The sequence below is a fragment of the Squalius cephalus genome (genome assembly GCF_949319135.1).
Source record: "Squalius cephalus genome assembly, chromosome: 7".
NCBI lineage: Eukaryota > Metazoa > Chordata > Actinopteri > Cypriniformes > Leuciscidae > Squalius > Squalius cephalus.
In genome coordinates, this window is record NC_137128.1 from 15,991,197 (window position 1) to 16,017,928 (window position 26,732).

Sequence of the window (26,732 nt, forward strand, 5' to 3'; positions counted from 1 at the left end):
ATGATGAACTTTTCCTCCTCCGATGGGATGGCCATCTAGCGCCTCCACTGTCAGAGAAGAATCACAGGGATTCAATTTTATTTGATGTAATGACGTGAATTCATGAGAAATGAAGTTCCCTGTGGCTCCTGAGTCGAGCATGGCAGTAGTGACAATAGTTCGGTCTTTGATGTGCAAGCGAATGGGTAACAGGATACTGGATGTGAATAAATTCTCTTTGGCGCGAGAACTCACCGATTGAGGTTTGCTGACAGGACTAACAGGGCAGGAAGCTTTCATATGACCTGGTTGACCACAGTACAGGCAAAGATGGTTCTGCTGGCGACGATCTCGTTCTTCAGGTGAAAGATGAGTAAATCCCAGCTGCATAGGTTCGTGCATTGTAGAGGATTCGTGAGTGGTGTATGGGGGTGTTCTGACTCAGCGTCGAGAACACATGAGATTGTCAACCTGGATAGTAAGATCGATGTATTCGTTCAGGCTCCTACCTTCATCTCGGCAGGCCAATTCAGACTGTAGTTCGACTGTGAGACCTTTTCTGAACAGAGTTTTGAGGGTATCCTCTATCCAGTTGGTTTGTGCAGCGAGAGTGCGAAAAGTGAGAGCGTAATCAGCGGCGGTGTTCCTTCCTTGAGAGAGTTTTAACAATTGTTCTCCCGGACCTCCTTCTGCTGTGGAGTGTTCAAAGACATTTCGGAATTGTTGAAGGAATGCGCCGAATGAGGAAAATGACGAACCCTCTGGTCTCCAAACTGCCGTGACCCATTCAAGTGCCTTTCCAGTCAATAGTGAACAGACGAATGCGATGCGTCCGGCATCGTTAGAGTATAATGAAGGTTGCCGATCGATATAGAGATTGCACTGTAATAGAAACCCCTTGCATTTAGTGGGATTACCGTCATACTTCTCCGGGAAGGCGAGACGAGTGTTCATTGAAGTACTGACGGGATGTGCTGATGCACTCTGTGCTTGTTCCGAGGGAGCGTGACTGGTTGAAGTTCGGAGAGCTTGTAGTGCTTGAACGAGTTCTTCAGTGAGGGAGGTAAGACGACTCAGCTGATGATGATGAAGAGATAACTGTGATGCTTGAGCAGATAGTTCAGTGGTGATCTGCATGACTGCTGCTGGATAAGTGGCGACGTCTTCTGTTGTGATGAGGCAGAGACAGTGGGATCCATTTTCAGCTTTATTAGAGAGTAGTCAAGACAGGCAGGGTCAAACACAGCAGACAGGTCAAAGCAGGCTAGGCAGAGACAAACCAGGTGAACAGCCAAGGGTCGAGGCAGGCAGCAAGAATCAGGAATCAATAAACAATCCAGGTCAGGGCAGGCAGCAGAGAATCAGAAACAATAAACAGTCCAAGGTCAATAACAGAAATCAAACACGGGAATAAACGCTCAGAAATGATGGCCGGGGCAGAATCAAGACTTCGCATTGAATGTGTGTGTGGAAGTGGTTTATATGAGTGTGTGTAAATGAGTTGCAGGTGTGTAATGCAATCAGTCCCAGGTAAGCGGTATTATGGGAAATGGAGTTCAATGGGTAAAGTTAATATTCCGGGGAAGGTTCCCTCCGGTGGTGAAGAGGAGGCGGTGCAGGAGCCTGCTCTGTAACACATACAAATCCAGTGATTGTAAACTAATGTTAAGAAGCGCACATTTGTTAACAAGTGTACTTAACATTATGAAAATGTTCAGCAAACAACATGTTCCCAGAACGTTTTATGATAGCCTAAATATAACATTCAGAAAATACTAATAACATTATAAGGAGGTTCTGAGAATGTTGTTCTAAGAACATTTTCTATCAACGTTATGAAAACGTTCATCAATCCCAAATAAAGTCATAAAGATGTTCCAAGAACCTTGTTCTAAGAACGTTTTCTATCAACGTTATGAGAACTTTCATCAATCACAAATAACGTCATAAAGACGTTCCAAGAACCTTGTTTACATTTACATTACATTTACATTTATTCATTTAGCAGACGCTTTTATCCAAAGCGACTTACAAATGAGAACAATAGAAGCAGTTAAACTAACAGTAGGACAACAATATGCAAGTGCTATGATCCTTCTCAGTTTAATCTAGCGCAATCTAGAGTTCTTGTTATAAGAACGTTTTCTATCAACGTTATGAGAACTTTCCTCAATCACAAATAACGTCATAAAGACATTCCAAGAACCTTGTTCTAAGAACGTTTTCTATCAACGTTATGAGAACTTTCATCAATCACAAATAACGTCATAAAGACGTTCCAAGAACCTTGTTCTAAGAACATTTTCTATCAACGTTATGAGAACGTTCATCAATCACAAATAACGTCTTAAAGACGTTCCATTAACGTTGTTCTAAGAACGTTTTCTATCAACGTTATGAGAACGTTCATCAATCACAAATAACGTCAAAAAGACGTTCCAAGAACGTTGTTCTAAAAACGTTTCAACGTTATGAGAACATTCATCAATCACAAATAACGTCATACAGACGTTCCAAGAACGTTGTTCTAAGAACGTTTTCTCTCAACGTTACAAGAACGTTAATAACGTTATATGAACGTTCCGAAAACATTATTTTAATAATGTTTTGTACTAACATTTACACAACTTTTAAAGAATGTTAGTGAATGTTCTGGGAACATTCCCTGTTAGCTGGGATAACAATGTAATCGTGTGTCGCCCAGTTGCCCCTTAAAGCAATGGCTCAGTGGTCTCTGTGTTATGTTCAATTGCTTAAAAGCTTTTAAAAAAAATTGTAAGACAATTTTCTGGCAATTATAGAATGCTCATTTACATATGACACAGTTGTACTACCTGCTAATAGCCTTTTATGAGGACATGAGTATAGATATCTGTATGACAAAATAAAAACTAAGACTATTATCTTCCAATAGATAGTGAGGTAGAGAGTGAAAAAATTATGGGTTGGCAATGAGAAAAAGAGGGAGAGAAAAACAAAGAAACTCTGAAGTCATCTGTTTATTGAGAGAGCTTGGACTTTGAGCTCTGAAGATAATCAACCATTAACTGGCAAGCCATAAAATCATGAAGATATATGACCCAAATATGGTCCTAACTGTTGAAAATAGGTTACAGTGAAACCAAAGAGAGAGACATAATTTTAATTTATATTTATGAATATGCTTTTTTCACAGCATCAACTACCATTAATAAAAAGGGAAACTGACAAATTTGTTTTTTAAAAGAGTTACCACAAACTTACTTATTAATAAATCCTTGAAGTGTAATCCTGAAGCTTATTCCTGTTGTAAATTAAGTTCTCTCACTTACTGTCTGTACTGACACACTGATGTACACTGGGGAGCATTTGTATAACTGACACCCTTTGTATTGCTCATCAATATTACATAGAGAAGACCATTAATATTGTGTCCCAGCAAAACCATCCGGAAAGCAGTCCATGAAATGTGGATCAATGAGACAATATTTTTGAATATTTTCAATATTGTCTGAACTGATATGGTATCAATTTGGAATGTTTTTCAGGTTTGAAACAAACTCTGCGTCCTACATAAGTACGTCCTGGCAACTTTTGTCATTAAGTAATGTAGAAGGGGATTATCCAGTGAGCTATCCCATCCATAAAGGGATTTTTTTTTTTTTCAGTTCCCTCAGTCACTGGCAATGACATTTCAGTTTCTCTTTTGATCTATTACCACACTCACTATGCTCACAATAATTATGCAATACAATACAATACCACTAGCACCAGTATTACACTGATATGAGATTTCTCTGAAAAATGTTTAAATTATATTAAACACATATTGGTACATGCTGTTAGTGGATCTTTTTATAGTTTTCCACTGAATCGGTGACTGAGTGTGTAAAATTTATTGTGTTATCCTGGCGATGGACTTTCCCGAGATGCAGGGATAGTCCCAGCATCCGCGATCATACATTGGACAATCAGTTAGGAAAATGGATTGATGGATAAATAATTTGGTGACTAAAAGAGCCAGTCACACTCTCAGGTTGTCGTAGGCTCTATTTTTATGCAATATTTATTACATTAGTTTTAATATAATCACAGAAAGAGACTACAACCATATGATAACTATATATGGTAATGGTGTGACCAGAGTAAATGTGTGTCTCACTGTATGAAACGATCACACCCATCATCAACAGTCATCATTGTCATTAGCTGAGTGGGTTCTTGGGTGCGGCAATGGCTTTATGACCCTCCACAAAGGTTGAAGTCCTGCTGCTCAACGGAAGAAAAATTCAAACTTGGTTATCTGGAGTAGAGAAAGGTTCACAGGACTATTCTAGCACATTATTCTAGCCTATAATTTTCTATCCATCTTCTATTACACTCACTTTGTGTGCGAAGGGTAAAAATGTCAACAGCATTAGAGGTGACTGGATTCTTCATGTGTTTGATCGGCTGGGTGGTTACTGGCCTTGCTGTGGCTAATGACTACTGGAAGATATCTAGTGTTCAAGGCACCGTAATCGTTTCAAACCGCCTCTATGAGAACCTATGGCATGCCTGCGGCGAGGACAGCACTGGAAAGGCCAACTGCCAAGACTTTCAATCCATGTTAGCCTTGCCAGGTAGGAACCAATTTAAAATTAAACCAGGTTATTAGGCTTGCTCTGTAAAATCAGCACACCTTAAGAGTAATTAATTCCTATCATGAATATAAACGTATACAAGACTGTTTTAGAATCTTGCATTGGATTTTTGAGGAACTATACTTGGACCTGGAACTTGGTAAAACTCTTTCTCCATGTTCAATCTCTGGCGGCCATTTTGTGTTGTAACAATATGGAGAACCACCTACATCCACTTTTATCTCTTGATTTTATTTTTCAAGTATTACTGGCTTTTATTAAATGATAAACATATACACTAGTAATCGAAGAAACAGAGCTTTTTGAGACTCCGAAACAATTGAAACAATTGCTTTGCAAAATGATTTAATCTTAAAAATAATGGTTCTGCGAAGAACATTGTATATCAATGGAACTATTAGAATCTGCAAATGCTTCTTTACTGTGGAAAATTTTTCTTTCGATTTTTAAAATGTTCTTCACACTATAAAAATAGTTATTTTAAGATCTGATCACTGAAAGGTTCTTTGTGGAACCAAAAATGGTTTTTCTATGAGATTGCTGCTAAAACCTCCTTTTGGAATCTTTATTTTCTAAGTGTTTTGAAGCACTCTAACACATACACACTGTTTTTGTCATTAAAACTTAATCTATATTAATAAAACTGACGCAAGATCAGTTAAAACCATATTATACACTAGTTCATGCATGGGTTTACCAGTTCAGTGCCCCTAGCGGCAGAACCACTGAAACTGTAAAACGTTTTGAAACAGTATATTATGTTTGCTGTAGGCTACATAGGCCAGTTTGATGCGCGCTTTGAAGCACTGATTCGAAACAAAAGATTCAAAAAAGTTTAGAAGCTTCATGATGCAGTGTTAATGAAAGCACCTATCATTACCATAGATCAGTGATGCCAATCATAACAAAGACCACTATAATGATTAATGATAACATTTTATATGCATAATTTTATTAACACTTCACCAAATTTTAGATACAATGAAAGTCTGAACTATATTGTAACAGTAAACCTGCACACACCAAAGTTACAGTAGGCTATAAAAGAAGACTAAACTCTAAACTCAAACTCTTTGTTTTTTTGTCCTTCTTGTTTTCAGTTCATATTCAAGCATGTCGAGCATTAACGATCATCGCCCTGATCATGGGGCTGGTTGGTATAATTTTATCTACCATGGGGCTAAAATGCATTAAGTTTGGGTCAAAAACAGATGAGGCAAAAGGCAAGACTATGGGTATTGGCGGCATTATCTTCACCCTTGCAGGTAAACAGATATACATTGTCCATATGAATATGCAGTTTCTATTGTTTAGTTGTCTGCATGTTTCCACCTATTTACCATCTATAATAATTGAGAAATATTTATATCTCCATAGGTCTTTGCACTATGGTGGCTGTATCTTGGTACGCTGCACGGATTGTTCAAGAATTCAATGACCCGTTCTATGGAGGCGTCAGGTGAGAAGACTCAAATGCACACACATTTACTTATCTAAATGGGGACATTCCATAGACTTCTGTTTTCATACAGCTAATTACTATAACCTAACTCTAATCTACATTCTAACTGTAACACTTACAGAAAACGTTCTGCATTTCTACAATTGACCCTCTATGACCCTCTAAACCAGGGGTATCCAATTCTGCTCCTGGAGGGTTACTGTAGTGCAGAGTTCAGCTCTAACCCCAATTTAACTCACCTGAACCAGCTAATCAATGTCTTACTTGGCATAGTAGTATCCTCTAGGCAGGTGTGTTGAGGAAAGTTGGAGCTAACCTCTCTAGGACAGTGGCCCTCCAGGACCGAGTTTGGACACTCCTGCTCTAGGGTAATGGTGTCAAATTCCGCTCCTGAAGGGCCACTGTCCTGCAGAGTTCAGCTCCAACCCTTATAAAACACATCTGACTCCCCACTGAATCATCAGACCAAGAAATCAACAGAAACATAGATGGCAACTCATTATATATCAAGTAGCCTACATTGTGTTTTACAAATTAGGACATCCTCAAACGGAGTAGCCTATTGTCAGGTTTAGCACACTTTCGGATACAAATTTGTTCCAGATATATTGTTAAGTAGCCACATACACCTAACTATCTGCCTTTGTTTGCAGATTTGAGCTGGGTACTGGTCTCTATATAGGTTGGGCTGGTGCAGCGCTGTGTATCCTGGGTGGTGCATTCGAGTGCAGTGCCTTTAAAAGAGCCTCTCAAGCGAAAGACAAAGGGTAAATATCACACATAAGACAATTCTCTACACTGTAAAAAAAATTTTACCAGAAAAATTAGTTAACTGGTTAACTTTAAGTTACCTTACCATATACTGTGGAAAAACTGTGAATGGTTTAACCTCACATTATTTGTAATTTTACTGTAAAATACTGTCAAATGTATGGGATTTTGTTGCAAGGAAAAATGTACTTGGTTACTAACGTAACCAAGTACATTTGGTTTGTGCAGCGGGTTTGTGTACATACAAGTATGTACATACAAGTATGTACAAGTACATAGGTTTGTGCAGCGGGGCTGCACAAACCTATGGGGAGAAAGCCTACCCTTCTGCCATATGGAATCAGGTTAATTTGACTGAGTCGTGCAGCGTGAAAGCATGGCTAGTGACGCAGTACTCGTTCCAGTTATCTCAGGGAACCGAGGTTACATTAGTAACTGAGTACGTTCCCTTTGGATATGGTTCACTCGTACTGCATCGCTAGATTCAATGGGAACCCAGTCCAATTGCGCCGTGCTTAGAACTACAAAACGACAATCATTCTGGGGCCCTGGACATATGAATAAGGGCCCAAGGGTGCCAAGGCTAAGATAGGGTAATATAAAGCCCAACAACATGGGACTCGCATGGGGGGGTTTTAGTGGGTTGAGCTCACATAGAGGTCAATGGCCAGCTTACACAGACAGTACCTGTGCTTACAAGGGACATCCAGGTTATAGAATCTGGTGAATGTGGACGGCGAGGACCAGCCGGCCGCCGCACAAATGTCGCCAATAGACACTCCGCTGGACCATACCCAGGATAAGGCCATGCCTCTGGTGGAGCGTGCTTTAACTCCAATTGGGCACTATAGGCCCATCGAAGCGTTGGCCAACGCAATCGCATCCACTATCCAGTGGGACAATCTTTCCTTCATGACTGGATGACCTTTGGAGCGGCCACCGAAGCACACAAAGAGCTCCTCAGACTGCCTAAACTGCCTAGAGGCGTCTTGTGACGGGGTTCTAGCCTCAGAAATATTGTTCACGACTCTCAAGAGGCCAGAGGTGAAGGGCCCACAACGGGGCTGCTGAGTGCAGCTGTGTTAACTCTGGGAACCACGATTGGTTCCGCCAGAGGACCCACCAGAAGGATGTCCTCACTGATCCGTCTGATGACCTGAGGGAGCAGCGCGACTTGAGGGGAGGCGTGTTGGGGAAGGCTGGGCCATTTGTGGGCCAGTAATATTTAATAGTCTATTTAGTAAATGTCTATACATGAGTATTGACCGTGCTATGAACAGGCAGCTTACGATAAACCTGCCACCTGTATTATTGTGGTGGATATCAGTACACTGTAAGGTAAAAATGCAGATTTTGCTTAGTAGGTATAATTTAAAGTATAAGGTATAAAGTAGGTATATTAACATTATATCACGTAATAGAATACACTGTTATACGTAATAAACAGGCATTCTGTAAAACTGGAAATATTTTCATAGTATTTTTTACTCCTTATATTTCTAATCTTGCTGTTTTGTGAACTTTTGATGATGTTTTTTTTCTCTCTCTTTTTAACAGGGCATATTACCCAGGTGGAAAGCCAAAGACAATCTATACTCCCGCTCCATCTACTGCAGAGACGTCAAAAGCTTACGTTTGAGACACCCATATTACCCACCCATATTAACAAGGCTGAACTTTTGTTACGTTGTTTTACTCAATTATGTTTTTGCTACTTTTTTTTGTTTTGTTGTTGTTTTAGGACTAAATCATGGCAAATGTAAAGATCACTTAAATTGTCATGAATGCTGAACTTCAGGAATAAAATATGTTCTGTGAATTAAGATATCTAGATATTGGTAACACTTTACAATAAGGTTTGTTAGTGAACATTAGTTAGTTAAATGTTAATTTCAACATTTACTAATACTTTATTAAAATCTTGTTAACATTAGTTAATGCACTGTTAACTAACAATTAACAGCTGTTTTTTTATTAACTAATGTTAACAAAGATTAACCAATACAGTAACAAATGCTCATGGTTAGTTCATGTTAGTTAATACATTAACTAATTTTAACTAATGAACCTTATTGTAAAGTGTTATCTAGATGTTTGGCCATGGTGTTTAGACTTGTGTTTTTATGTATGGGGAGACGGGAGAAAGCTTTTTACTGCAGAGAATATTTCTCCTCGTAGGTTCATTTTTGAAATGTAATTTCTCTATGGGAACTTACATTACACATTGGCTACAGAAACACTTTGTAACATTTACACTGTTATTACCCTAGGAAACAAACACACGTGATCACATGATAGTTGGCAGGGCATGTTGTCACATTGTATTTGGGACCGGCTGTTTAAATAAAACAATAATGACTTCTACACAATTATCATAATGTATCCCACATGTGTTCATAAAAATATGATGATATTGGACATGTAATTAGGAGAACGTCAGATTTCACAAATTTATATAATACATATAAAATATGATTTATAATAAAACATTTAATAAAATATATAAAATCATATAGTTACTGAGAAATAGCCTTTGAGACAACTTCCTAATGTAACAACTAGCCCTTCTCCTCTAAACATGCTTAGTTTGAGTAGAGACCGTCCAATGCCCAATTAACTACACAATATGTCAAAAATGAAATGTGAATAAATAATTTTTTAACTGACAATTTTATGGTTCTGATTTCTGAAAATGAATGGATAAATGTTGCCAATTACCACATCACATCATATCTTTCAAAGTGTAATCCCTGTAAAACTAAACTAGTTTTGATTCAAATGGAACCAAAACTGAAATCAAAGTCTTACGTTGGGCCATGCAGACAAAGATGATGGAAGAGCAGAGATAGATGGATCTCAATATCAGCTATTAAACTTTATTAATTAACAAAACAAAGGAATACAAGACAAAAATACAGGAATCACAGGAGTAGCCACATAACAGCTTTGACTTAAACTCAAAAACAATACAGGACAATGAACTGAATCAAATTCAGGGCTTAATATGCAGGACTAAATGACAAACTTAACCAGAACCAGGTGTGCAACATCATTAGTAAATGTAGAGTTATGTATGTCCCTTTAAGGCAGCCCCTCCTCCCATGACGTGGAACAGAGAGCACAGATGTGGAGAGAGTTCAATAAACTAAGTGTACGGAGCAAGACAGCTTCTGTGTTTATGTCTATCAAAAACTGCAGTAACCATGACAACAAATGAAGAGCGGTAATGTGGGGAACAAAGGAAACAGGAACAGAACACAGGAAAAGGAGATACAAACGAAAAGTCCATAAAACAGAATGAAAACCTAACACAAAGGACCACAAACTGGAATATATATAGATTAATCTTTGGTAACACTTTATAATACTGTTCCATCATCAATGAATAACTACACAGGAACAAATGAGTAATGCCCTATTAACACTCTAGTAACTACCATTAACTAACAAGAAACTTTGATGAACTAATTAAGTAATAGTGTCTCAAATGTGATATTCACATTAGCTCATCAATAACTACTATTTTTTTCATACCTCCCAGAGGAGAACCACTATATACAGGTTCATAATTAACATGAATAATGCATAATGTATAATTAATTCGGTAACACTATAGTTTAGGGTCCAATTCTCACTATTAGTTGCTTATTAGCATGCATATAACAAGGATTTTCGCTGTTTATAATTACTTATAAAGCACATATTAATTCCTTATTCTGCATGACCATATTCTACCCAATTCCTACCAAATACCTAAACTTAACAAACCTTACAAGCTATTAATAAGCAGTAATTTGGGGTTTATTGAGGCAAAAGTCGTAGTTAATAGTTAGTTGATAGTGATAATTGGACCCTATAAACTAAAGTGTGACCATTAATTCTGAAGTAAAGATCATGGTAACCCACTAGTAATGACTGTTTGAATGTATTACCAAATCCTTCAGAGGGAATTACTAATTATTTGGGTCAGTATTCTAAAGTGAAAAGCATGACAACTCCCTATCCTGTATAGTAGTTCTCCTCTGGGAGATATGATAAAATAGTAGTTGTTGATTAGCTAATAGTGAACTTCCTCATTCAACACTATTACTTTTTTAATCAGAGTTTCTTGTTAGTTAATAGCAGTTACTAGACTGTTAATAATGCATTACTCATTGTTCCTGTGTAGTTATTCATTAATGATGGAACAGTATTCTAAAGTGTTACCAAATCTTTTAAAATGCAGAAAGTGATCTGCATGCTATGGTTAACTGAGTTTCATACATGTACGTGCAAGTGTGTATGATATGTGAACCAAGATTTTGGACAGCATTCAAGGGGGTGCTGTGGAGCACCCCGGCCACGCCCAAGTACCAGCTTCTGTTCGGCCCTAATACGATTCCAACATGTGTGCCAATTTTCATGAGTTTTTTAAGCATGATAAGGGCCCCAAAAGAATAAAATTATTTAAAAAAAATAAAAAATAATAATCCTTAGAAAAACAATCGTGCCTCCGCGCCTTTGGGGCTTGGGCCCTAATAATAATAAGAATGAATAATCCTACGGAAAACAATAAGGCCTTTGCCCTTTCAGGGCTTGGGCACTAATATGACTTCATCTCTTTCATGGTGGTAATCCCTCCTCAGCTTCCTAGGTGTTTACACTGCTGACACTGACAGTCTGGGATTATAACTGAGACACTATCAATGATTAATACCTCTGAGCATCGCCTCCTTTGATTAAATCTCTATAGATGTATTATATATCCTTGAATATATCCATATATATATATATATACATGAGTTTTAGGTTAAACTTTATTTCGATGATCCACTATATGTCTACTAACTCTCATCAGAGTATTAGTACTAGTAGACTTGCAAAGTTACTTATAGTTACTAGAATGTGTAAAGTGAGAGTTTTATTTCTTTTAATGATACTCCCACCCAATGAATACTGTTAGTAAGTTTAATATACTGTAACTAAAACTTTTATTTATAATGTTTATTTGATTGATTACATTGATTATTTATTAGTTCCGCAGTTAAAATGTGCAAATGCATTTGTTTTATAGACTGACTTCTAATTGTATTTTTAACTCAGATTTTGTATACAAGTTGAAATTTCCCACCCTATAAACAACTAGTGAGCTGTTTACACACAAAGCTCATGAGAGAGACCACATTTCTCGGCACGTGACTTGCCCTGACAAATAAAGTGCTTGTGCACAGAGTGTCAGTGCCTAGTAATCTCCCCCAATGCTGACTAAAGCGAACCAACCCAATCCGCTCAGGCAGGTATAGCACATGCAGAAAGCACAGCAAGCTATCTATCCATATCCGTCTGTCTATTTGGAAAGCTGGAGAATGTGTGAAGGGGATTTTAGCTATAACCCTGCCTAACCTGATTAGTTGGGCAATACACATCCTGAGTACAAATACCATCTCCTCCCCACGGGTCACTGCTTTCTCTGTCCTCAAGCCTCAGACCTCACAAATTAGTCGAAGCATCACTGCCAGGTATGAAATTCATAATGCATGTAGAATTTAAAGGACCTTCTGTTGGGTGTTATGTGGGACATGAGTAATGTTGATTTTATGTCACTGTAATGTAAAAAATAATCTGAGTTTTGAAGTCACTCTGATGTTGGAAAGCCTTGATTAAGGTTTACTAGATGATATATGAAGAATATTATTGTACAGTATAGCTTGAAGGATTTTTTCTGTAATAAAAGTTAGTGACTTACATGCAATGATTGTTGCAGTTAGGTTTGCATTGCATACTGGCTCGACATTAATCTAAGCATTCATTTATTGTTGTTTTGTTTGTTTGTTTGTTTGTTTTTGTTTTTGTTTAAGTCTCTAAACAACAATGAGTCCAAAACAGGTCGTCTTCAAGAAAATATCCAAGGACAAGTCGGTAAGTTAAGGCAACTTCAAAAATATAATCAACAAAACTATACAGGTGGATATAGTACCTTAATATAGTAATAAAGAGAATATATTTGCATGAATAGGGTACAAAATAAGCCTGAAATGCTTTTATTCTTTCTCTTCAAATGGTCATTAAAAGAAAATGCCTAAATTGATGATAAAAAATTATTTAATACTAGACTTGATTAATAGAGTAAACTTTGATACAAGGAATCAACCCCTTTAGAGTTGACTATGTATGTGGAGTTGACTATCCATCTATTCTCCAAACCCTTCCTATGTTGGGTTGAGGGAATGCTGGAAGCCTATCGCAGCTTCTCAGACCATAGGCAAGAAAATACCCTGGTTGGATGGACACTTTCACTCACTGGCAATTCAGTGTCTCATTTTCATCTATCCTGAATGTTTATGGATTGTGGAAGAAACTGGAGCACCCAAGGGAAAGACAGGGAGCCCACCAAGCCCACACAGGGAGAGCATGCAAACGCCACACATAAAGGCTTCCTGACTCAGCCAGGATTCGAACCAGGGATCTTCTTATTGGAGTTCACTATATATACAGTATAAATAATAATGCTTTTGATTGGATTTTTTTTTACTTTAGTAGAATAATTCACAGGCTGCACATGCAGGTGTGATCAGGTGTACATTTGGTTTCTTGTTCGACTGTATGTGGTTGTCTAGTTGATTCTAAATGGCTGACAGAAAATCTGTGGGACATGCAGAAATATTTTGGTGTTTCTCATTTCTCAGACAAGGATTTATGGTAACACTTCACAATAAGGTTTCATTTGTTAACATTAGTTAACTACTTCAGTTAACATGAACTAAGAAATAACAATACTTCTACAGCATTTAGTAATCTTATTTAATGTTAATTTCAACATTTACTAATACATTCGTTGTTAACATTAGGTAATGCACTGTGAACTAACATGAACAATTAATGACAGTTGGGGTTTTATTAACTAGCATTAACAAAGATAAATAAATATTGCAACAAATGTATTGCTCATTGTTAGTTCATGTTAGAAATCAGGCCTACATTTACTAATGTTAGCAAATGAGACCTTATTGTAAAGTCTTACCGCAACTGGACAACGGCCACAGCAAAATATGATTTGTGGCTCTACAGAAGCAATGGAAAGTGTGTGTTCAACATGCACAGGATGTGATCGGTTATTAGTCTGTTTATGTTAGATAAGAGGACCTGGGAAAAAGAACAACAACACAAAAGACTTTTCCTCTTTTAGGCTTGTTAAGTAATATATGTTGTGTTTTTGAATCAGGTTGGTGTGTATATGGGGAGGAGAGACTTTGTTGACCGTGTTGACTCAGTGGATCCAGTGGGTACGTGAGAGAATCATTTTACTGTGATTTTAAGCACTTACCAAGTTTTCTTAAAACTTGCATTTACTTTTACCTTTCCCTTCTCCGTCAGATGGCGTCCTTCTCGTTGACCCTGAACAGCTGAAAGGGAAAAAAGGTCACTAGATTCATTCAAAGTTTACAAACTGAACAGAGGATAAATCAGATGTATTATAATGAGAAGCGCTTTGTGATTGTGTCGCCCTCTAGCATACGCCAGCTTGTCCTGCGTGTTTCGATACGGCCGCGATGATACGGACGTGATGGGCATCTCGTTCAAACGAGAGATCTACATGGCCACCCGGCAGATCTACCCCCCACTGCAGGACAAAGAGCAGGGCATTCTCACCAAGGTTCAGGATAAACTACTGCGCAAACTGGGAGACAATGCCTACCCATTTTTCTTTGAAGTAAGCATCTTCAAGTGATTACATTAGACCTTTTCCTTGCAAAATTAGAAATGATACTATGGTACTGAATCGCATCACCTTATTCATGTACCATGGTATTTACATGTTTTTCAAGGTGCATCAAAGACCATGGTACCATCACAGTCAATTCAACCTTTATTTAAATAGAGCTTACAATTCAGATTGTTTCGAAGCAGCTAGTGATGAACATCAGGAAAATGATTAAATGATACAAACAATAGTATCATTTCAGTCAGTGTTGATTCAGTTCTGTTGTAAAGATCATCAATTAAATTAGTCAGTTTCATCTATAAAGCAGTTCTGCAGAAAAAAAGTTATGTCGTCGTCCAGCTCAGTTCAGTTCTCATCCAATAGTCAGTGCAGTCAAATCAACAATATTGTTGAATGTTAAAGGGTTAGTTCACCCAAAAATGAAAATTCTGTCATTAATTAATCACCTTCATGTCGTCCCAAACCTGTAAGACTTTCATTCATCTTAGGAACACAAAGATATTTTTAAATGAAATCTGATAGCTTTCTGTCCCTCCATTGACAGCTACGCAGCTGACAAAAAGTTCATAAAGAGATCATAAAACTATGATCATTCTCGAGTAACGCAGCATGTTTCCGCAAGAATCAATGAGGTTTGGTCCGGTTGAGCTTCTGTTTATGTTCGCTGATCAATGTGAATAAAGGATTAAATTAAATCTCAAGTTTAAGCGCTCAAGTTTCTTCCGAAAATTAGGAGCAAAACACTCAATTCATATAGATTACGATCTCTTTACGAACTTTTTAAAGCGTCAAAGTGTAAGTTGCGCAACTGTCAATGGAGGGACAGAAAGCTCTTAATATGTGTTCTGAAGATTACAGGTTTGGAACGACAAGAGGGTGAGTAATTAATGACAGAATTTTAATTGTTGGGTGAACTACCCCTTTAAGTGTCCTCAAACAACCCAGAGGCAACACTGGCAAGGAACCCAAGCTCCATCAGGTCATACTTTTTTGTTTGCATTCAGTTGTAATAATGACCTGCATCCATTCTCTAAACTGCTTGTGCGTTGTGCCTATCCCACCGTCTCTGGCTGTAGGATGCATAGACAGTCCATTGCAGGGCTAACATCCACAGACACAGGCCTATACATTTACAGTCTCGCTCACACCTACGGGTGAAATTTAGTATCGCCACCTAAAACCCTAATAATGACATAATTTGTGACAATTGTGTGTGTGCGTGCATCTGTGCTATTTCATTTTGATATATAAAACAACGTCTTATGTTTTTGTATATTGAAGGACCTGATAAAGAATATTTCTGTTTCTTTAGTTCCCTGATAACTTGCCCTGCTCAGTAGGAATACAGCCAAGCCCAAAAGATTCTGGAAAGGTAACATCTACTGTCAAACATCAAACTATTCTGCTAAACTAGGAAGAACCTTTTGTTTTAAGATATGGTGCAACATATGTTATATCAAATATGTCATCAGTCTTTCTCTGACAGTTGTTTATTTTGTATGTACGTGATATATGCCCTTTGAGTGGTTTCATATCTACACTTTTTCACAGTACTGTGCTGTTCAGTTCGAGGTGAAAGCCTTTTGTGCTGAGAGCCAGAATGCAAAAGTTCGCAAACGGTTAGTCCAGCCTACAACTCTTTGTTCTTATTCTCTATTCGGGTGGAAAAACAGTGTTGAATACAGGCCTACCTTGATCTGCTTGTACCACTTTGATTATCCTGATTTGCTTATATATTACCACAAGTTAAGTGTCAAAAGACAGAACAGGTTCCCTCATGTAGTCTGTGGAGCAGTGAAGACCATTGTTTGGTATAGATCTCAACAATAATATGTCTTGTTCCCCTCCACCACCATCAGGAGCACAGTATGTTTGACGATTCGCAAGGTCCAGTACGCTCCAGAGCAGCTCGGACCAGCTCCCTGTGTGCAGACCACCCGTGACTTTCTCATGTCTGACAAACCACTGCATATGGAGGCAAACTTAGAAAAACAGGTGGGTTTCAAACAGACCACTAGGCGAGCATGCATGTATCTTTCTTTCTTGTTAGCAACGTTTTATACTGCTTTTTAAATGAAGAATGACATTTTATGGAATATAATGAATCAGTTTGCAATGTTGCACCATAGTTTTTCTTAAATTAAATGATTTAGACTTTTTTCTTGTAGACTTACTATCATGGGGAACCCATCAACTTAAGTGTCAAAATCAGGAATGACTCCAACAAAAATGTGAAGAACATCATTATTTCTGGTAAGAGCGAGTTTGAAAGTGTTGACAAATCGTAGACACGAGAAATAAGTGTTTCAAGTTAAATTTCAGTTCAAATGAATGAGCCAAATTCTTTGAAATGTACTCTTTTGTTTGATTTATTTTACAACCTGAACAAACCGTGGCATTTTATAAAAAGTGACTTATTGATTTTGACACGTAGGGCCCTAATTTAAGGATCTAAGTGCATGGTTTAAAGCGCACGGCGCAAGTGCACTTAGGGCGTGTCCGAATCCACTTTTGTTAGTTTAACGACGGGAAAAATAGACGGTGCACCCGGCGCATGGTCAAAAGGGTTGTCCCTATTCTCTTAATGAGTAATGGGTGTGTTTTGGGCGTGACGTGCAATAAACCAATCAGAGTCTCATCTCCCATTCCCTTTAAAAGCCAGGTGCGCTCTCAAGCAGACCATCTACGGGACAAGCTGGATTCAAACATATCTTTATGTACACAATAATTATCTTTTACATTCTAATCCTTTTATTTTTAATATTTGTGTGCTGGTGCCCTGTGTGTGTAATAAGCAGAGTATGTGCGTTGTGCACCCGCCTATAGGCTCATATTACTAACACGCTCTTTAAATAACAAAAAAAAATACTGCGCTATTGACTTTAGACCAGGTTTCAGATGGTCAATGGCGCAGTCTATTGGTCCATGGGCACACAAATAGGTGTAAATGCATTTGCTATTTAAACAACGTGGTGCAGGACGTGAAAAGGATAACTGTGTCGGGCTGAAACTAGCAAAAAACACAAAAAATTGCACCGAGTGTATGATAGGGCCCATAAGGTGTCCTCTCTATAAAACAGTTCTTATTCTCAGCATGTTTCTATACGTTGGTTGTACCACATGACTTTGATTTGGCAGACTTTTTTTTTCTTCTAATTTTCATAAAATGTTAACGCAACTTCTCTCTGTTTTTTTCTGAGAAATAATATTTTTAGATGATTAAAGATTATGCCAAACTATAAGGTTTTCTTTTCAAGAGTTAGTTTTATTCTTTTAATGATATCAGCACAGTTGTTCCACCCTGATATGTTTGCCACAATTCATAACATGTCAATAGCGTTGCATATACTGTATGTGTGGTTTTTAAAAAATATTAATTAATAGATGATCTACATTATCTTATTGATCCTGGCAAATTCATTGACAAAATGTAGATATTTGGGTAACACTTTACAATAAGGTTCATTAGTTAACATTAGTTAACTACCTTAGTGGATCAGAACTAAGAATGAACAATACTTCTTCGGCATTTATTAATCTCAACATTTACTATTAGATTATTAAAATCCAAGGTTGTATTTGTTAACATTAGTTAATGCACTGTGAGCTAACATGAACAAATAATGAACAGCTGTATTTTCATTAACTAACATTAACAGAGATTAAGAAATACTTTGACAAATGTATTGCTCATTGTTAGTTCATGTTAGTTAATATATTAACTGATGTTAACTAATGAACCTTATTGTAAAGTGTTACCGATATTTGTATACACAGTGAGTCATAAGTCAAGCAGACTGCTGTAAATATAAAATAACACACTTGTGATTGTTTGCCTTTTAGTGGAACAAATTGCCAATGTGGTGCTGTACTCCAATGACAGTTATAATGAGACAGTGGCCACAGAGGACTCTGGGTAATCATTTTATACAGATATGTAGATGTAGTCCAATAAAACCATAAATATTAATCTGATTGAAGATTCCTATTTGGTGCAGGGACTCTGTTGATTCAGGTGCCAAACTGGACAAAGTTTACACCTTGCTTCCCCTCATGGCCAATAACAGAAAAAAGCATGGCATCGCACTGGATGGAAAACTGAAGCATGAAGACACCAATCTAGCCTCTTCAAGCATGTGAGTCCCCATGTGAAGATAATGAGACCTGTTTATTGGAAAAAAAAAACGTTCATTAATGCATTCCAAATGTTTACTACGTTTAAATGCTCTATTGCAGCATCAAAGAGGGAGTCCTGAAGGAAGTTCTGGGGATCATGGTGTCTTACAGAATTGTTGTGAAGCTTATTGTTGGAGGGTTTGTATCCCAAGACACAATATACTACTACAGTATAAAACCACACATGCTTGATGTATGTTTTACCTGTTGTCTGTCACATACATACTAATGTTTTCTGTTTTTCTTCTTCATATAGGATTATGGGAACCAGGTAAATATTTCTATTATAAATTATATAAATGTATATAAATAATTATAAATTTCTTCAATCTTAGAGTCAGAGAATTCCATATCAATAAAGCTTTAATGTGTGTGCATATGTAGTGGAGTCCAAAAATCTGAGACCTAATTGAAAATATGTAACACAAGGGAGCTGAATATATGGCAGACAGGGGTATTTGTTAAAATGTACAACAAACAAAACAATAAACACACAAACCGTTAACCAGGGAATGCAGGGAACTGAAATTTTGACTGACAAAACAAAAAGAGAAACACTAGGGCTATACACACAGGCTAACAAGCTTAACAAGATAATTAGATAACAAAACACTTCTGGGGGAGAAAATCAACATGGAAAACTAAAAAAAAGCCTACAAAGATGGCATTCAGAAGTGGAAGTATAACAAAAGTTCATGAACAAACAAGATGCTGCGTCCATTTGAACTTAGTATGAATGAATTCGAACATACTACATCCACCATTTTGTTACTCTCTCACTTGACCACAGTTGCCACAGTTGACCTTCACTTCCATTCATAAATCCTCTCCCATAGCCTAATGGGATAATAATGTAATCTCAAGTCGAAAATCGGAAGTAGGACTTTCCCCTACTGTCTTTTTCCAAATATTCGGACATACTAGCCTACTCTTTTGGTGTACTGTTTTTCGCATACTATATAGTAGGGAAGTATTTGATTTCGGACGCAGCCAACGAACATATGACAAAATCTGAGATCCAAAATCTTATTTAAATCTAGTAGAAAAAACATTTTGTTCACACTTTATATTAGGTGTCCTTAACTACTATGTACTTTGAACAAAATTTACATTTGTACTATGTACAAAAAATAAGTACAATGTACTAACTGTGTTCATATTGTATTGCTGCTACTGAGGTAGGATGCAGGTGTATATAATATAATATAATATAATATAATATAATATAATATAATATAATATAATATAATATAATATAATATAATATAATATAATATAATATAATATAAAGTGAGACCAACTTTTTTGCTAGCAGTCTCAGACTTTTGGACTATATTGAGATCCCTTTATATAAGCTTTGTGTTTTGATATATCAGTGAGGTTGGAGTGGAGCTCCCTTTCCAGCTTATGCACCCGAAGCCTGACGCAGGTATTATTAAATACGAACATGCGTGAGTGTCCTTACGCATGTTCTTTTATCTGTCTCTTAAATATTTTGTGGTTCACATACAATTATATATAAGCAACTCCTTAAAAATGTTGTTTCTCTTTATTGCCTCTTGAAGTGAAAGAAAGGTCAGTCATGATTTAAACAGTTTACTCTGCATGTTCAAGAATTAGGATTCAAATTTAAATTATCTTTTTTTATTTAATAATAACTCATTTTTATGTACCTTCAATAATATATGTGTAATGTATCTGCTTCTTGTCCTTTTTATGTGACTGTGTGGCTGTTTGTAGCGAACTGGAGGATGAAGTGGTATTTGAGGAGTTTAAGCGTACCTACTTGAAAGGCATGGCCGAGGATGAGGATGAGGGAAACGTATCACCTGCCGAGAATTGAGGAATGCATGTAGAAGTCAACCAGTTCTTGAAGCATATTTAAGGCTGTTCAAAATAGACAATCATATAGAGAGCATCACTGAAATAGAGCACTGCTCTGGACTGTTATTAGCAGATAATGTTATTGTCAATTTGAACAATTTCCAAATATATAGTTCTCTAGAGACCAATCTGCAGACATTTTGGTGTATATCTTTAGAAATTTGAAAGAAACTGCTTTGCTGGAATTTGGTGACTACACAACAATAGTATAAAACTACATAGTAAAGTCCTAGCTGTGTGTGTATTTTTTTTTTTTTTTTTTTTTAGTTGCTACACACTTTGTGATATAAAGCAGCATTCTTTAGTGTAAGTAAATGTATTGTTATAAAGTAGTGTATTATAATAAAATACTGTACTGTAGCTATGTTCAGTTTATGAAAGCATGATAAAGAAGGTAAATTCTATCGTACAAACACCACAAAGGTTTGGACAAAAAAAAGAAACAGTTCTTGTTCGTTTTTATTTATAAAATAACAGTATTCATACAGACACTGTAACTGGATCTTTTTTCCAAATATGATTTTCAACATTACAGACTACAGGCAAGGTGCAAGGACAAATGTATTTAATCCATATTTATTGAAAATAGATAAAGTTCAATAGAGTCAATACAGACCAAAATGACTGAATAAATACTTTTTTATATTAATCTCAATAACGATATGTAATATCACAATTTCTCAGGTAAAGTTGATTGTCAACTGATAGTTGTAAATAAAATCACAAATATCTTTATTTTCTCTATGCACAATGATAAAGGAGAAATCTGTAAATATCTTATTTCAACAGCAGTTAGCTTGCTCACTGTTGCTTACAATGGCTCTTCGTACTCCTATTGACCTCATTAAGCTTAGCTTCAAACAACTGCAGTTGAGCAGCTCATCTAGAACATTTGTTTGTTACTCTCTATCTTTCAGATAAAGTACATTGAGCATTAGCTTTATCCTCTCTCACTCATGCATTATGTAAACAAAATCATAACTAAAAGTTTTAATATAATTTTAATTATACATAAGTACAATTAATTAAAAAGATGCATCTGCTCATACATGCTTACAAAACAATTTGCCTATGTTTTGCTGTCATTTCAGCAGACATAATTCAACATTACGAGGATTGCATGAGCAGGTCAACAGGAGACAGTTTACACTCGTACAAAAGGAAATAAAAATTTTTTTCCCCACAATGATATATGTTGAAAACGTGAGGTAGCACATGCAGGCAATGCCCCCATATAAACCACATATTTGAATAAAAATATAATGTAGCGATGCGATACTGCACATATGTAGAATCCATTTAATATAATTTAACATGCACATTACTTTAATATGTAGAAGAAGCTTACCTTTCAAAAGCTTTACTTAAAGAGATAGTTCACTCAAAAAGCAATATTTTGTCATCATTTACTCACCGTCATGTTGTTCCAAACCTGTATGAATCTCTTTCTTCTGTTGAACTAATGTTGGTAACCAGACAGTTGACGTAGCCATTGACTTCCATAGGAGGAAAAAAATACTTTGGAAGTCAATGGCTACTGTCAATTGTCTGGTTACTGACATTCTTCAAAATATATTATTTTGTGTTCAGCAGAAGACAGAAACTCAAATAGGTTTGGAACAACATAAGGGTGAGCAAATGATAATAAAATTTTCATTTTTGGGTGAACTATCCCTTTCTGGACTAAACATGTGACTGTCTAAATGTTTATCATTATAATTATTATTATTATTATTATTATTATTATTATTATAACTCCTACTATATTACATTTACTTAGAATGTACCAAATATGCTAGGGAGGTGCTTGGGCTTAGGTTACATCAAGACTGGACATCTGGAGCAAGAGAGGTAGTAGGTTCCTCTAATTCACCCCAGCTGTATGTTCCGGTTATAGGATCTGGTAAATCCCGTGACATTGGGATATCACAGCTGTCTGGGTAGAGCAGGAAGCCAGAGAAGGTACTGCTGCACTCACTATTGGAATACATCCCGTTGGAATCGGCATCTCTCACCTGTAGCCAAACTTCATCACCCATGTTAAGATGCAGGACCACCTGTTGAGAAGTTGTTCCAAGATCTGTTGACCCTGTACTTTTGAGGACAGGTCTGAAGTTGTGGAAGAGCCCCACTTTGAGCACTTTACTGAAGACAACCAAGTAGTAGTTAATGACATAGGTACCATTGATGGGAGCCCTGTAGATGCCTCTAAAGGGGTCAAAATTAAATTCTCTGTTGTAAAAGACATTAGTAAAAGGAACTGGCAAATTTGGCTGTGGGTAACTGCTGCTTAGTGCTGCTAAAAAAGCAGACTGAATTGGTTGAGAGCAAGGGCCAGGAGCACCCATTACCCCAGGATCCCCCTTTTTCCCCTTGTCTCCATTTACCCCTGCTGCACCTTGTTGGCCAGTGTCCCCTTTTCCACCTTTTAGTCCTGGAATTCCGATCATTCCATTTGCACCGTCTACCCCATCCTTGCAGTGACACTCACCCGTTTCTCCCTGATCTCCTTTCTGCCCATTTAAACCTGGAGCTCCATGTGGACCAACATCCCCCAAATCCCCTTTCTGGCCCTTCGACCCTGGACTTCCTCCCAACCCTGGAAGTCCTTTTTCCCCTGTCATACCAGGTTGGCCAAGTTCTCCTGGAGGTCCCTGGATTGAGTAACAAATTGCTGGGCACTGTCCTGACTCACCAGGTGAGCCCTGCTGTCCTGGATTTCCATCCACACCACTGTCCCCTTTATCACCTAGGACAAAATGTTTAAAAAGTTGCAAAGTTACAAATGTTTGGTGATCTTATTTTTTTTTTATTTTGTTAAATTTCTAAAACTGTTTACTAACTTACCCTTGGGGCTTCTCTGTCCTTTGAGTCCTGTAAAGCCAAATGGACCCAGATCTCCTTTTTCACCAATATCACCTATTTGGCCTTTTGGAAGAAAAAAGGAAGCATGATTGACAACGCTCCTCTTATCAAATGTAAACACTCCATTAAGTTTTGTACTCAATCGTCAAGATCACTCTCAGAGGTAGATTAGTGACTCTATTGTAAGTAAACTGTATCAGTAACACTAGGTTTAATGAGTCTTTAGAATAGAAGTAAAGTGACTGTATTTACCCTTTTGTCCCTGATGACCATTAAACCCTGGGTGACCTTGAAATCCTGGCAAGCCTCTTAATCCTGGACTACCGGGAAGACCTAAAACAAAGAAATAAAAGAAAATCTACTCTTCAGTTCCTGCTGTATTATACATATACAATGGGGTGACTAAGAATTGGTTCAAATTAATAACCTGGCAGTCCCCTATCTCCTTTGTCCCCCTTTGGACCACTGGGACCCCCTTTACAATGTGAGCAAACACAGAACCAGGGCGTTTGATCTACAGGTGGAGGCACTGGTGCCTCAAGCAGCATGTCACAGTACGAAAGGTCGGGCTTTTGTCCCATAGGCACTGTGCGAGATCCTTGAGTTGTGTTCCCAAACGGAGGTTTTGGTAGAATGGGATACCTATCAGGCGGAATTGGTAACATGGGTAAAGGATATCCATTTAATGAGTTGTCATATTGCATAATCTGACCTCCTCTGGCTATGGGATTGCCTCCTTTTGCTATAGGGTAATTATCATAGGCAAATATAGGTATGTGGTTGTTAATTGCAGCAGAGTCATCAAAGTAGTCATCAGGAGGAATGGGGCTATCAGGAGAGCCAGGGGGTGGAGGTACTAGGAGCTCCCTTCGGTCGATAGTCATCCCAGATGAGAAGGCTAATGAGACCAGGACTCCTGTAATTATTCTTATCATCTGAGAAAAAAGGGATGGAGGGAACAGATAATAAACACTAAAGAGGCATCGCAGCTGAACATTACTCTCGAAAGCATATCCAGGCATAAGCAATGCGGAAAACATGTGATGCTATTCATAATATTGTATTGATCGTTTATATCATTGGGTGTAAAATTGTTATTGTCAAACTATTCATCTTCTACATATCTTTTTTTTAAAGCATAATTTATTTGAATGCCAATCACACCTTGTCTATCAAACTAACAGCACTTCTAAAAAAAAATCTTCTAATACATTTTTCAAGTGATGAATAAACAACAGCATATAAAGCAATATTGTCACAAATCATTCTTGCGACAATCAAACATACTTACAATTTGGAAGAAGTCTTGACCCATCATCTGGTTGAAGCACTTGTCGACTGAACAGTGCAACTAAAGCAAAGATCAATTTATAAGTGGTCTTTGGGAACCTGACTCTCTCCCATAGGCCAGCAAACAAAGCAGAGGGGCTGGAAATAATATCCCATTATTCCCAACATTGGACTCCTGCATGAAAAATGACCTCATTAGTGACTGACAACATGTCTGGAATATGATAATCAAAATAATAGCGAACCAACAAAAGCCTACCTCATTGTTTTCATCTCTTCCTTGTTCCTAAAAGAATCTGGCTGATGTTAAGATAAGATGCTCCAGAAAGAAATTGCATCCTTTTGAGAAGACTGCTGTTGCAAGACCGCATATTTTTTGTCTCCATTCAGACAGGACTTTAATATGGGTGAGAAAAAAAAGTGCCTGTGTCTGATGATCAATTTTCAAAGTATTGCAACAGTGCCACAAAAACAAATATGGTAAATGAATAAGTTTAAATCACATTTCTTTTTAGTTTGGTTTGTTTGTTTTATAAGATTTTCAATAGAAAATGCAAAACAGGAACTTTTATTCTTGACACTAAGAAATTAGGAAAATTGAGGCTTGTTCACTTTGTAGTGGTTCAATAAGTAAGTGAGACAAACTTTAGCTCATCATGGCTTGACATCAGCCTCTACAGAACAGTTAGCGTTAGGCCATACAAACTCATTCTCACGTGTTCAGACAAACGTGTTCAGTTTTATCTCATAGTGTCAAACAGTTAATACAAAGAAAATTGTTAGGCAACAGCTCATTTTTCCACATATTAATGAAACCTGAGTCTACTTCATTCATACAATTCATTATGAATCTAACACTGGACACTGAAGCCACTGATCCATGCACGACACAAGATGAATGGCTAACCCTATTATGTGCCCTAATTTCCACACCCTGAGCGACATGCTTCTGTGTAGGTGAACATGTGTTGGTACATATAATAGCAACCTTTTCTCAAAAGTACTACTAAAATTCTTTAGGAAAAATACAAACAGAAGACAAAGAAAACAATTGCTGTCAAACAGTAAGGATAAAGAGCTACAAAGCGATACTGAGATAATTTACCCGTGTGCTGGCTTGATCTATGGCTGGCCTACTGAAACTTCTTATGCAGCAAAATTAAATATATATACACTATATTGCCAAAAGTTTTGGGACGTCTGCCTTTACATGCACATGAATTTTGATGAAATCCCACTCTTAATCCGTAGGGTTTAATATGGAGTTGGCCCACCCTTTACAGCTATAACATCTTCATCTCTTCTGGGAAGGCTTTCTACAAGGTTTATGGGAATTTTTGACCATTCTTCTAGAAGCGCATTTGTGAGGTCAGGGACTGATGTTGGACAAGAAGGCCTGGCTCGCAGTCTCTGCTAATTCATCCCAAAGGTGTTCTATCGGGTTGAGGTCAGGACTCTGTGCAGGCCAGTCAAGTTCCTCCACACCAAACTCACTCAATCCATGTCTTTATGGACCTTGCTTTGTGCACTGGTGCGCAGTCATGCTGGAACAGGAAGGGGCCATCCCCAAAATATTCCCACAAAGTTGGGACTTAATATCTTAGTATGCTGAAGCATTAAGAGTTCCTTTCACTGGAACTAAGTGGCCAAGCCCAACCCCTGAAAAACAACCCCACACCATAATCCCCCAAACTTTACACTTGGCAATGCAATCAGGCAAGTACCGTTCTCCTGGCAACCGCCAAACCCAGACTCGTCCATCGGATTGGCAGACAGAGAAGCGTGATTCGTCACTCCAGAGAACACGTCTCCACTGCTCTAGTCCAGTGGCGGCGTGCTTTACATCACTGCATTCAACACTTTGCATTGCACTTGCTGATGTAAGGCTTGGATACAGCTGCTCGGCCACGGAAACCCATTCCGTGAAGCTCTCTATGCTCACTACTTGAGCTAATCTGAAGGCCACACGAAGTTTGGATGT

General features: G+C 37.6%; 3 protein-coding genes across 4 annotated transcripts; 2 read left to right on the top strand and 1 right to left on the bottom strand.

The window, feature by feature from the left end:
* Positions 1-4,181: 4,181 nt before the first annotated feature.
* Positions 4,182-9,447, top strand: cldn15la (claudin 15-like a). Its single transcript, XM_079877362.1, has 5 exons — positions 4,182-4,580; positions 5,702-5,866; positions 5,979-6,060; positions 6,717-6,830; positions 8,392-9,447. Exons 1-5 carry the CDS (start codon positions 4,364-4,366, stop codon positions 8,471-8,473), a joined length of 660 nt encoding a protein of 219 aa, XP_079733488.1. The 5' UTR covers positions 4,182-4,363; the 3' UTR covers positions 8,474-9,447.
* A 2,742-nt stretch (positions 9,448-12,189) lies between these two features.
* On the top strand, positions 12,190-20,955 carry saga (S-antigen; retina and pineal gland (arrestin) a). 2 transcript variants are annotated; one of them, XM_079877349.1, is made up of 15 exons: positions 12,190-12,332; positions 12,672-12,732; positions 14,036-14,096; positions 14,188-14,232; positions 14,325-14,524; positions 15,849-15,908; positions 16,088-16,155; positions 16,396-16,531; positions 16,705-16,789; positions 18,380-18,452; positions 18,535-18,672; positions 18,773-18,850; positions 18,969-18,983; positions 20,089-20,141; positions 20,453-20,955. In XM_079877349.1, exons 2-15 carry the CDS (start codon positions 12,685-12,687, stop codon positions 20,500-20,502), a joined length of 1,110 nt encoding a protein of 369 aa, XP_079733475.1. In that variant the 5' UTR covers positions 12,190-12,332; positions 12,672-12,684; the 3' UTR covers positions 20,503-20,955. The 2 variants fall into 2 exon arrangements, 1 of the variants encoding a protein (XP_079733475.1); XR_013821872.1 differs by lacking the exon at positions 18,969-18,983 and having other exon boundaries at positions 18,773-18,854; positions 20,053-20,141.
* A 1,445-nt stretch (positions 20,956-22,400) lies between these two features.
* LOC307162193 (uncharacterized protein) lies at positions 22,401-24,196 on the bottom strand. The gene is made up of 4 exons (XM_079877372.1): positions 23,889-24,196; positions 23,714-23,794; positions 23,444-23,524; positions 22,401-23,345 (listed from the first exon to the last, which is right to left on the bottom strand). The coding sequence occupies exons 1-4, from the start codon at positions 24,040-24,042 to the stop codon at positions 22,420-22,422; spliced, it is 1,242 nt and encodes a 413-aa protein (XP_079733498.1). The 5' UTR covers positions 24,043-24,196; the 3' UTR covers positions 22,401-22,419.
* Between the last annotated feature and the right edge of the window lie 2,536 nt (positions 24,197-26,732).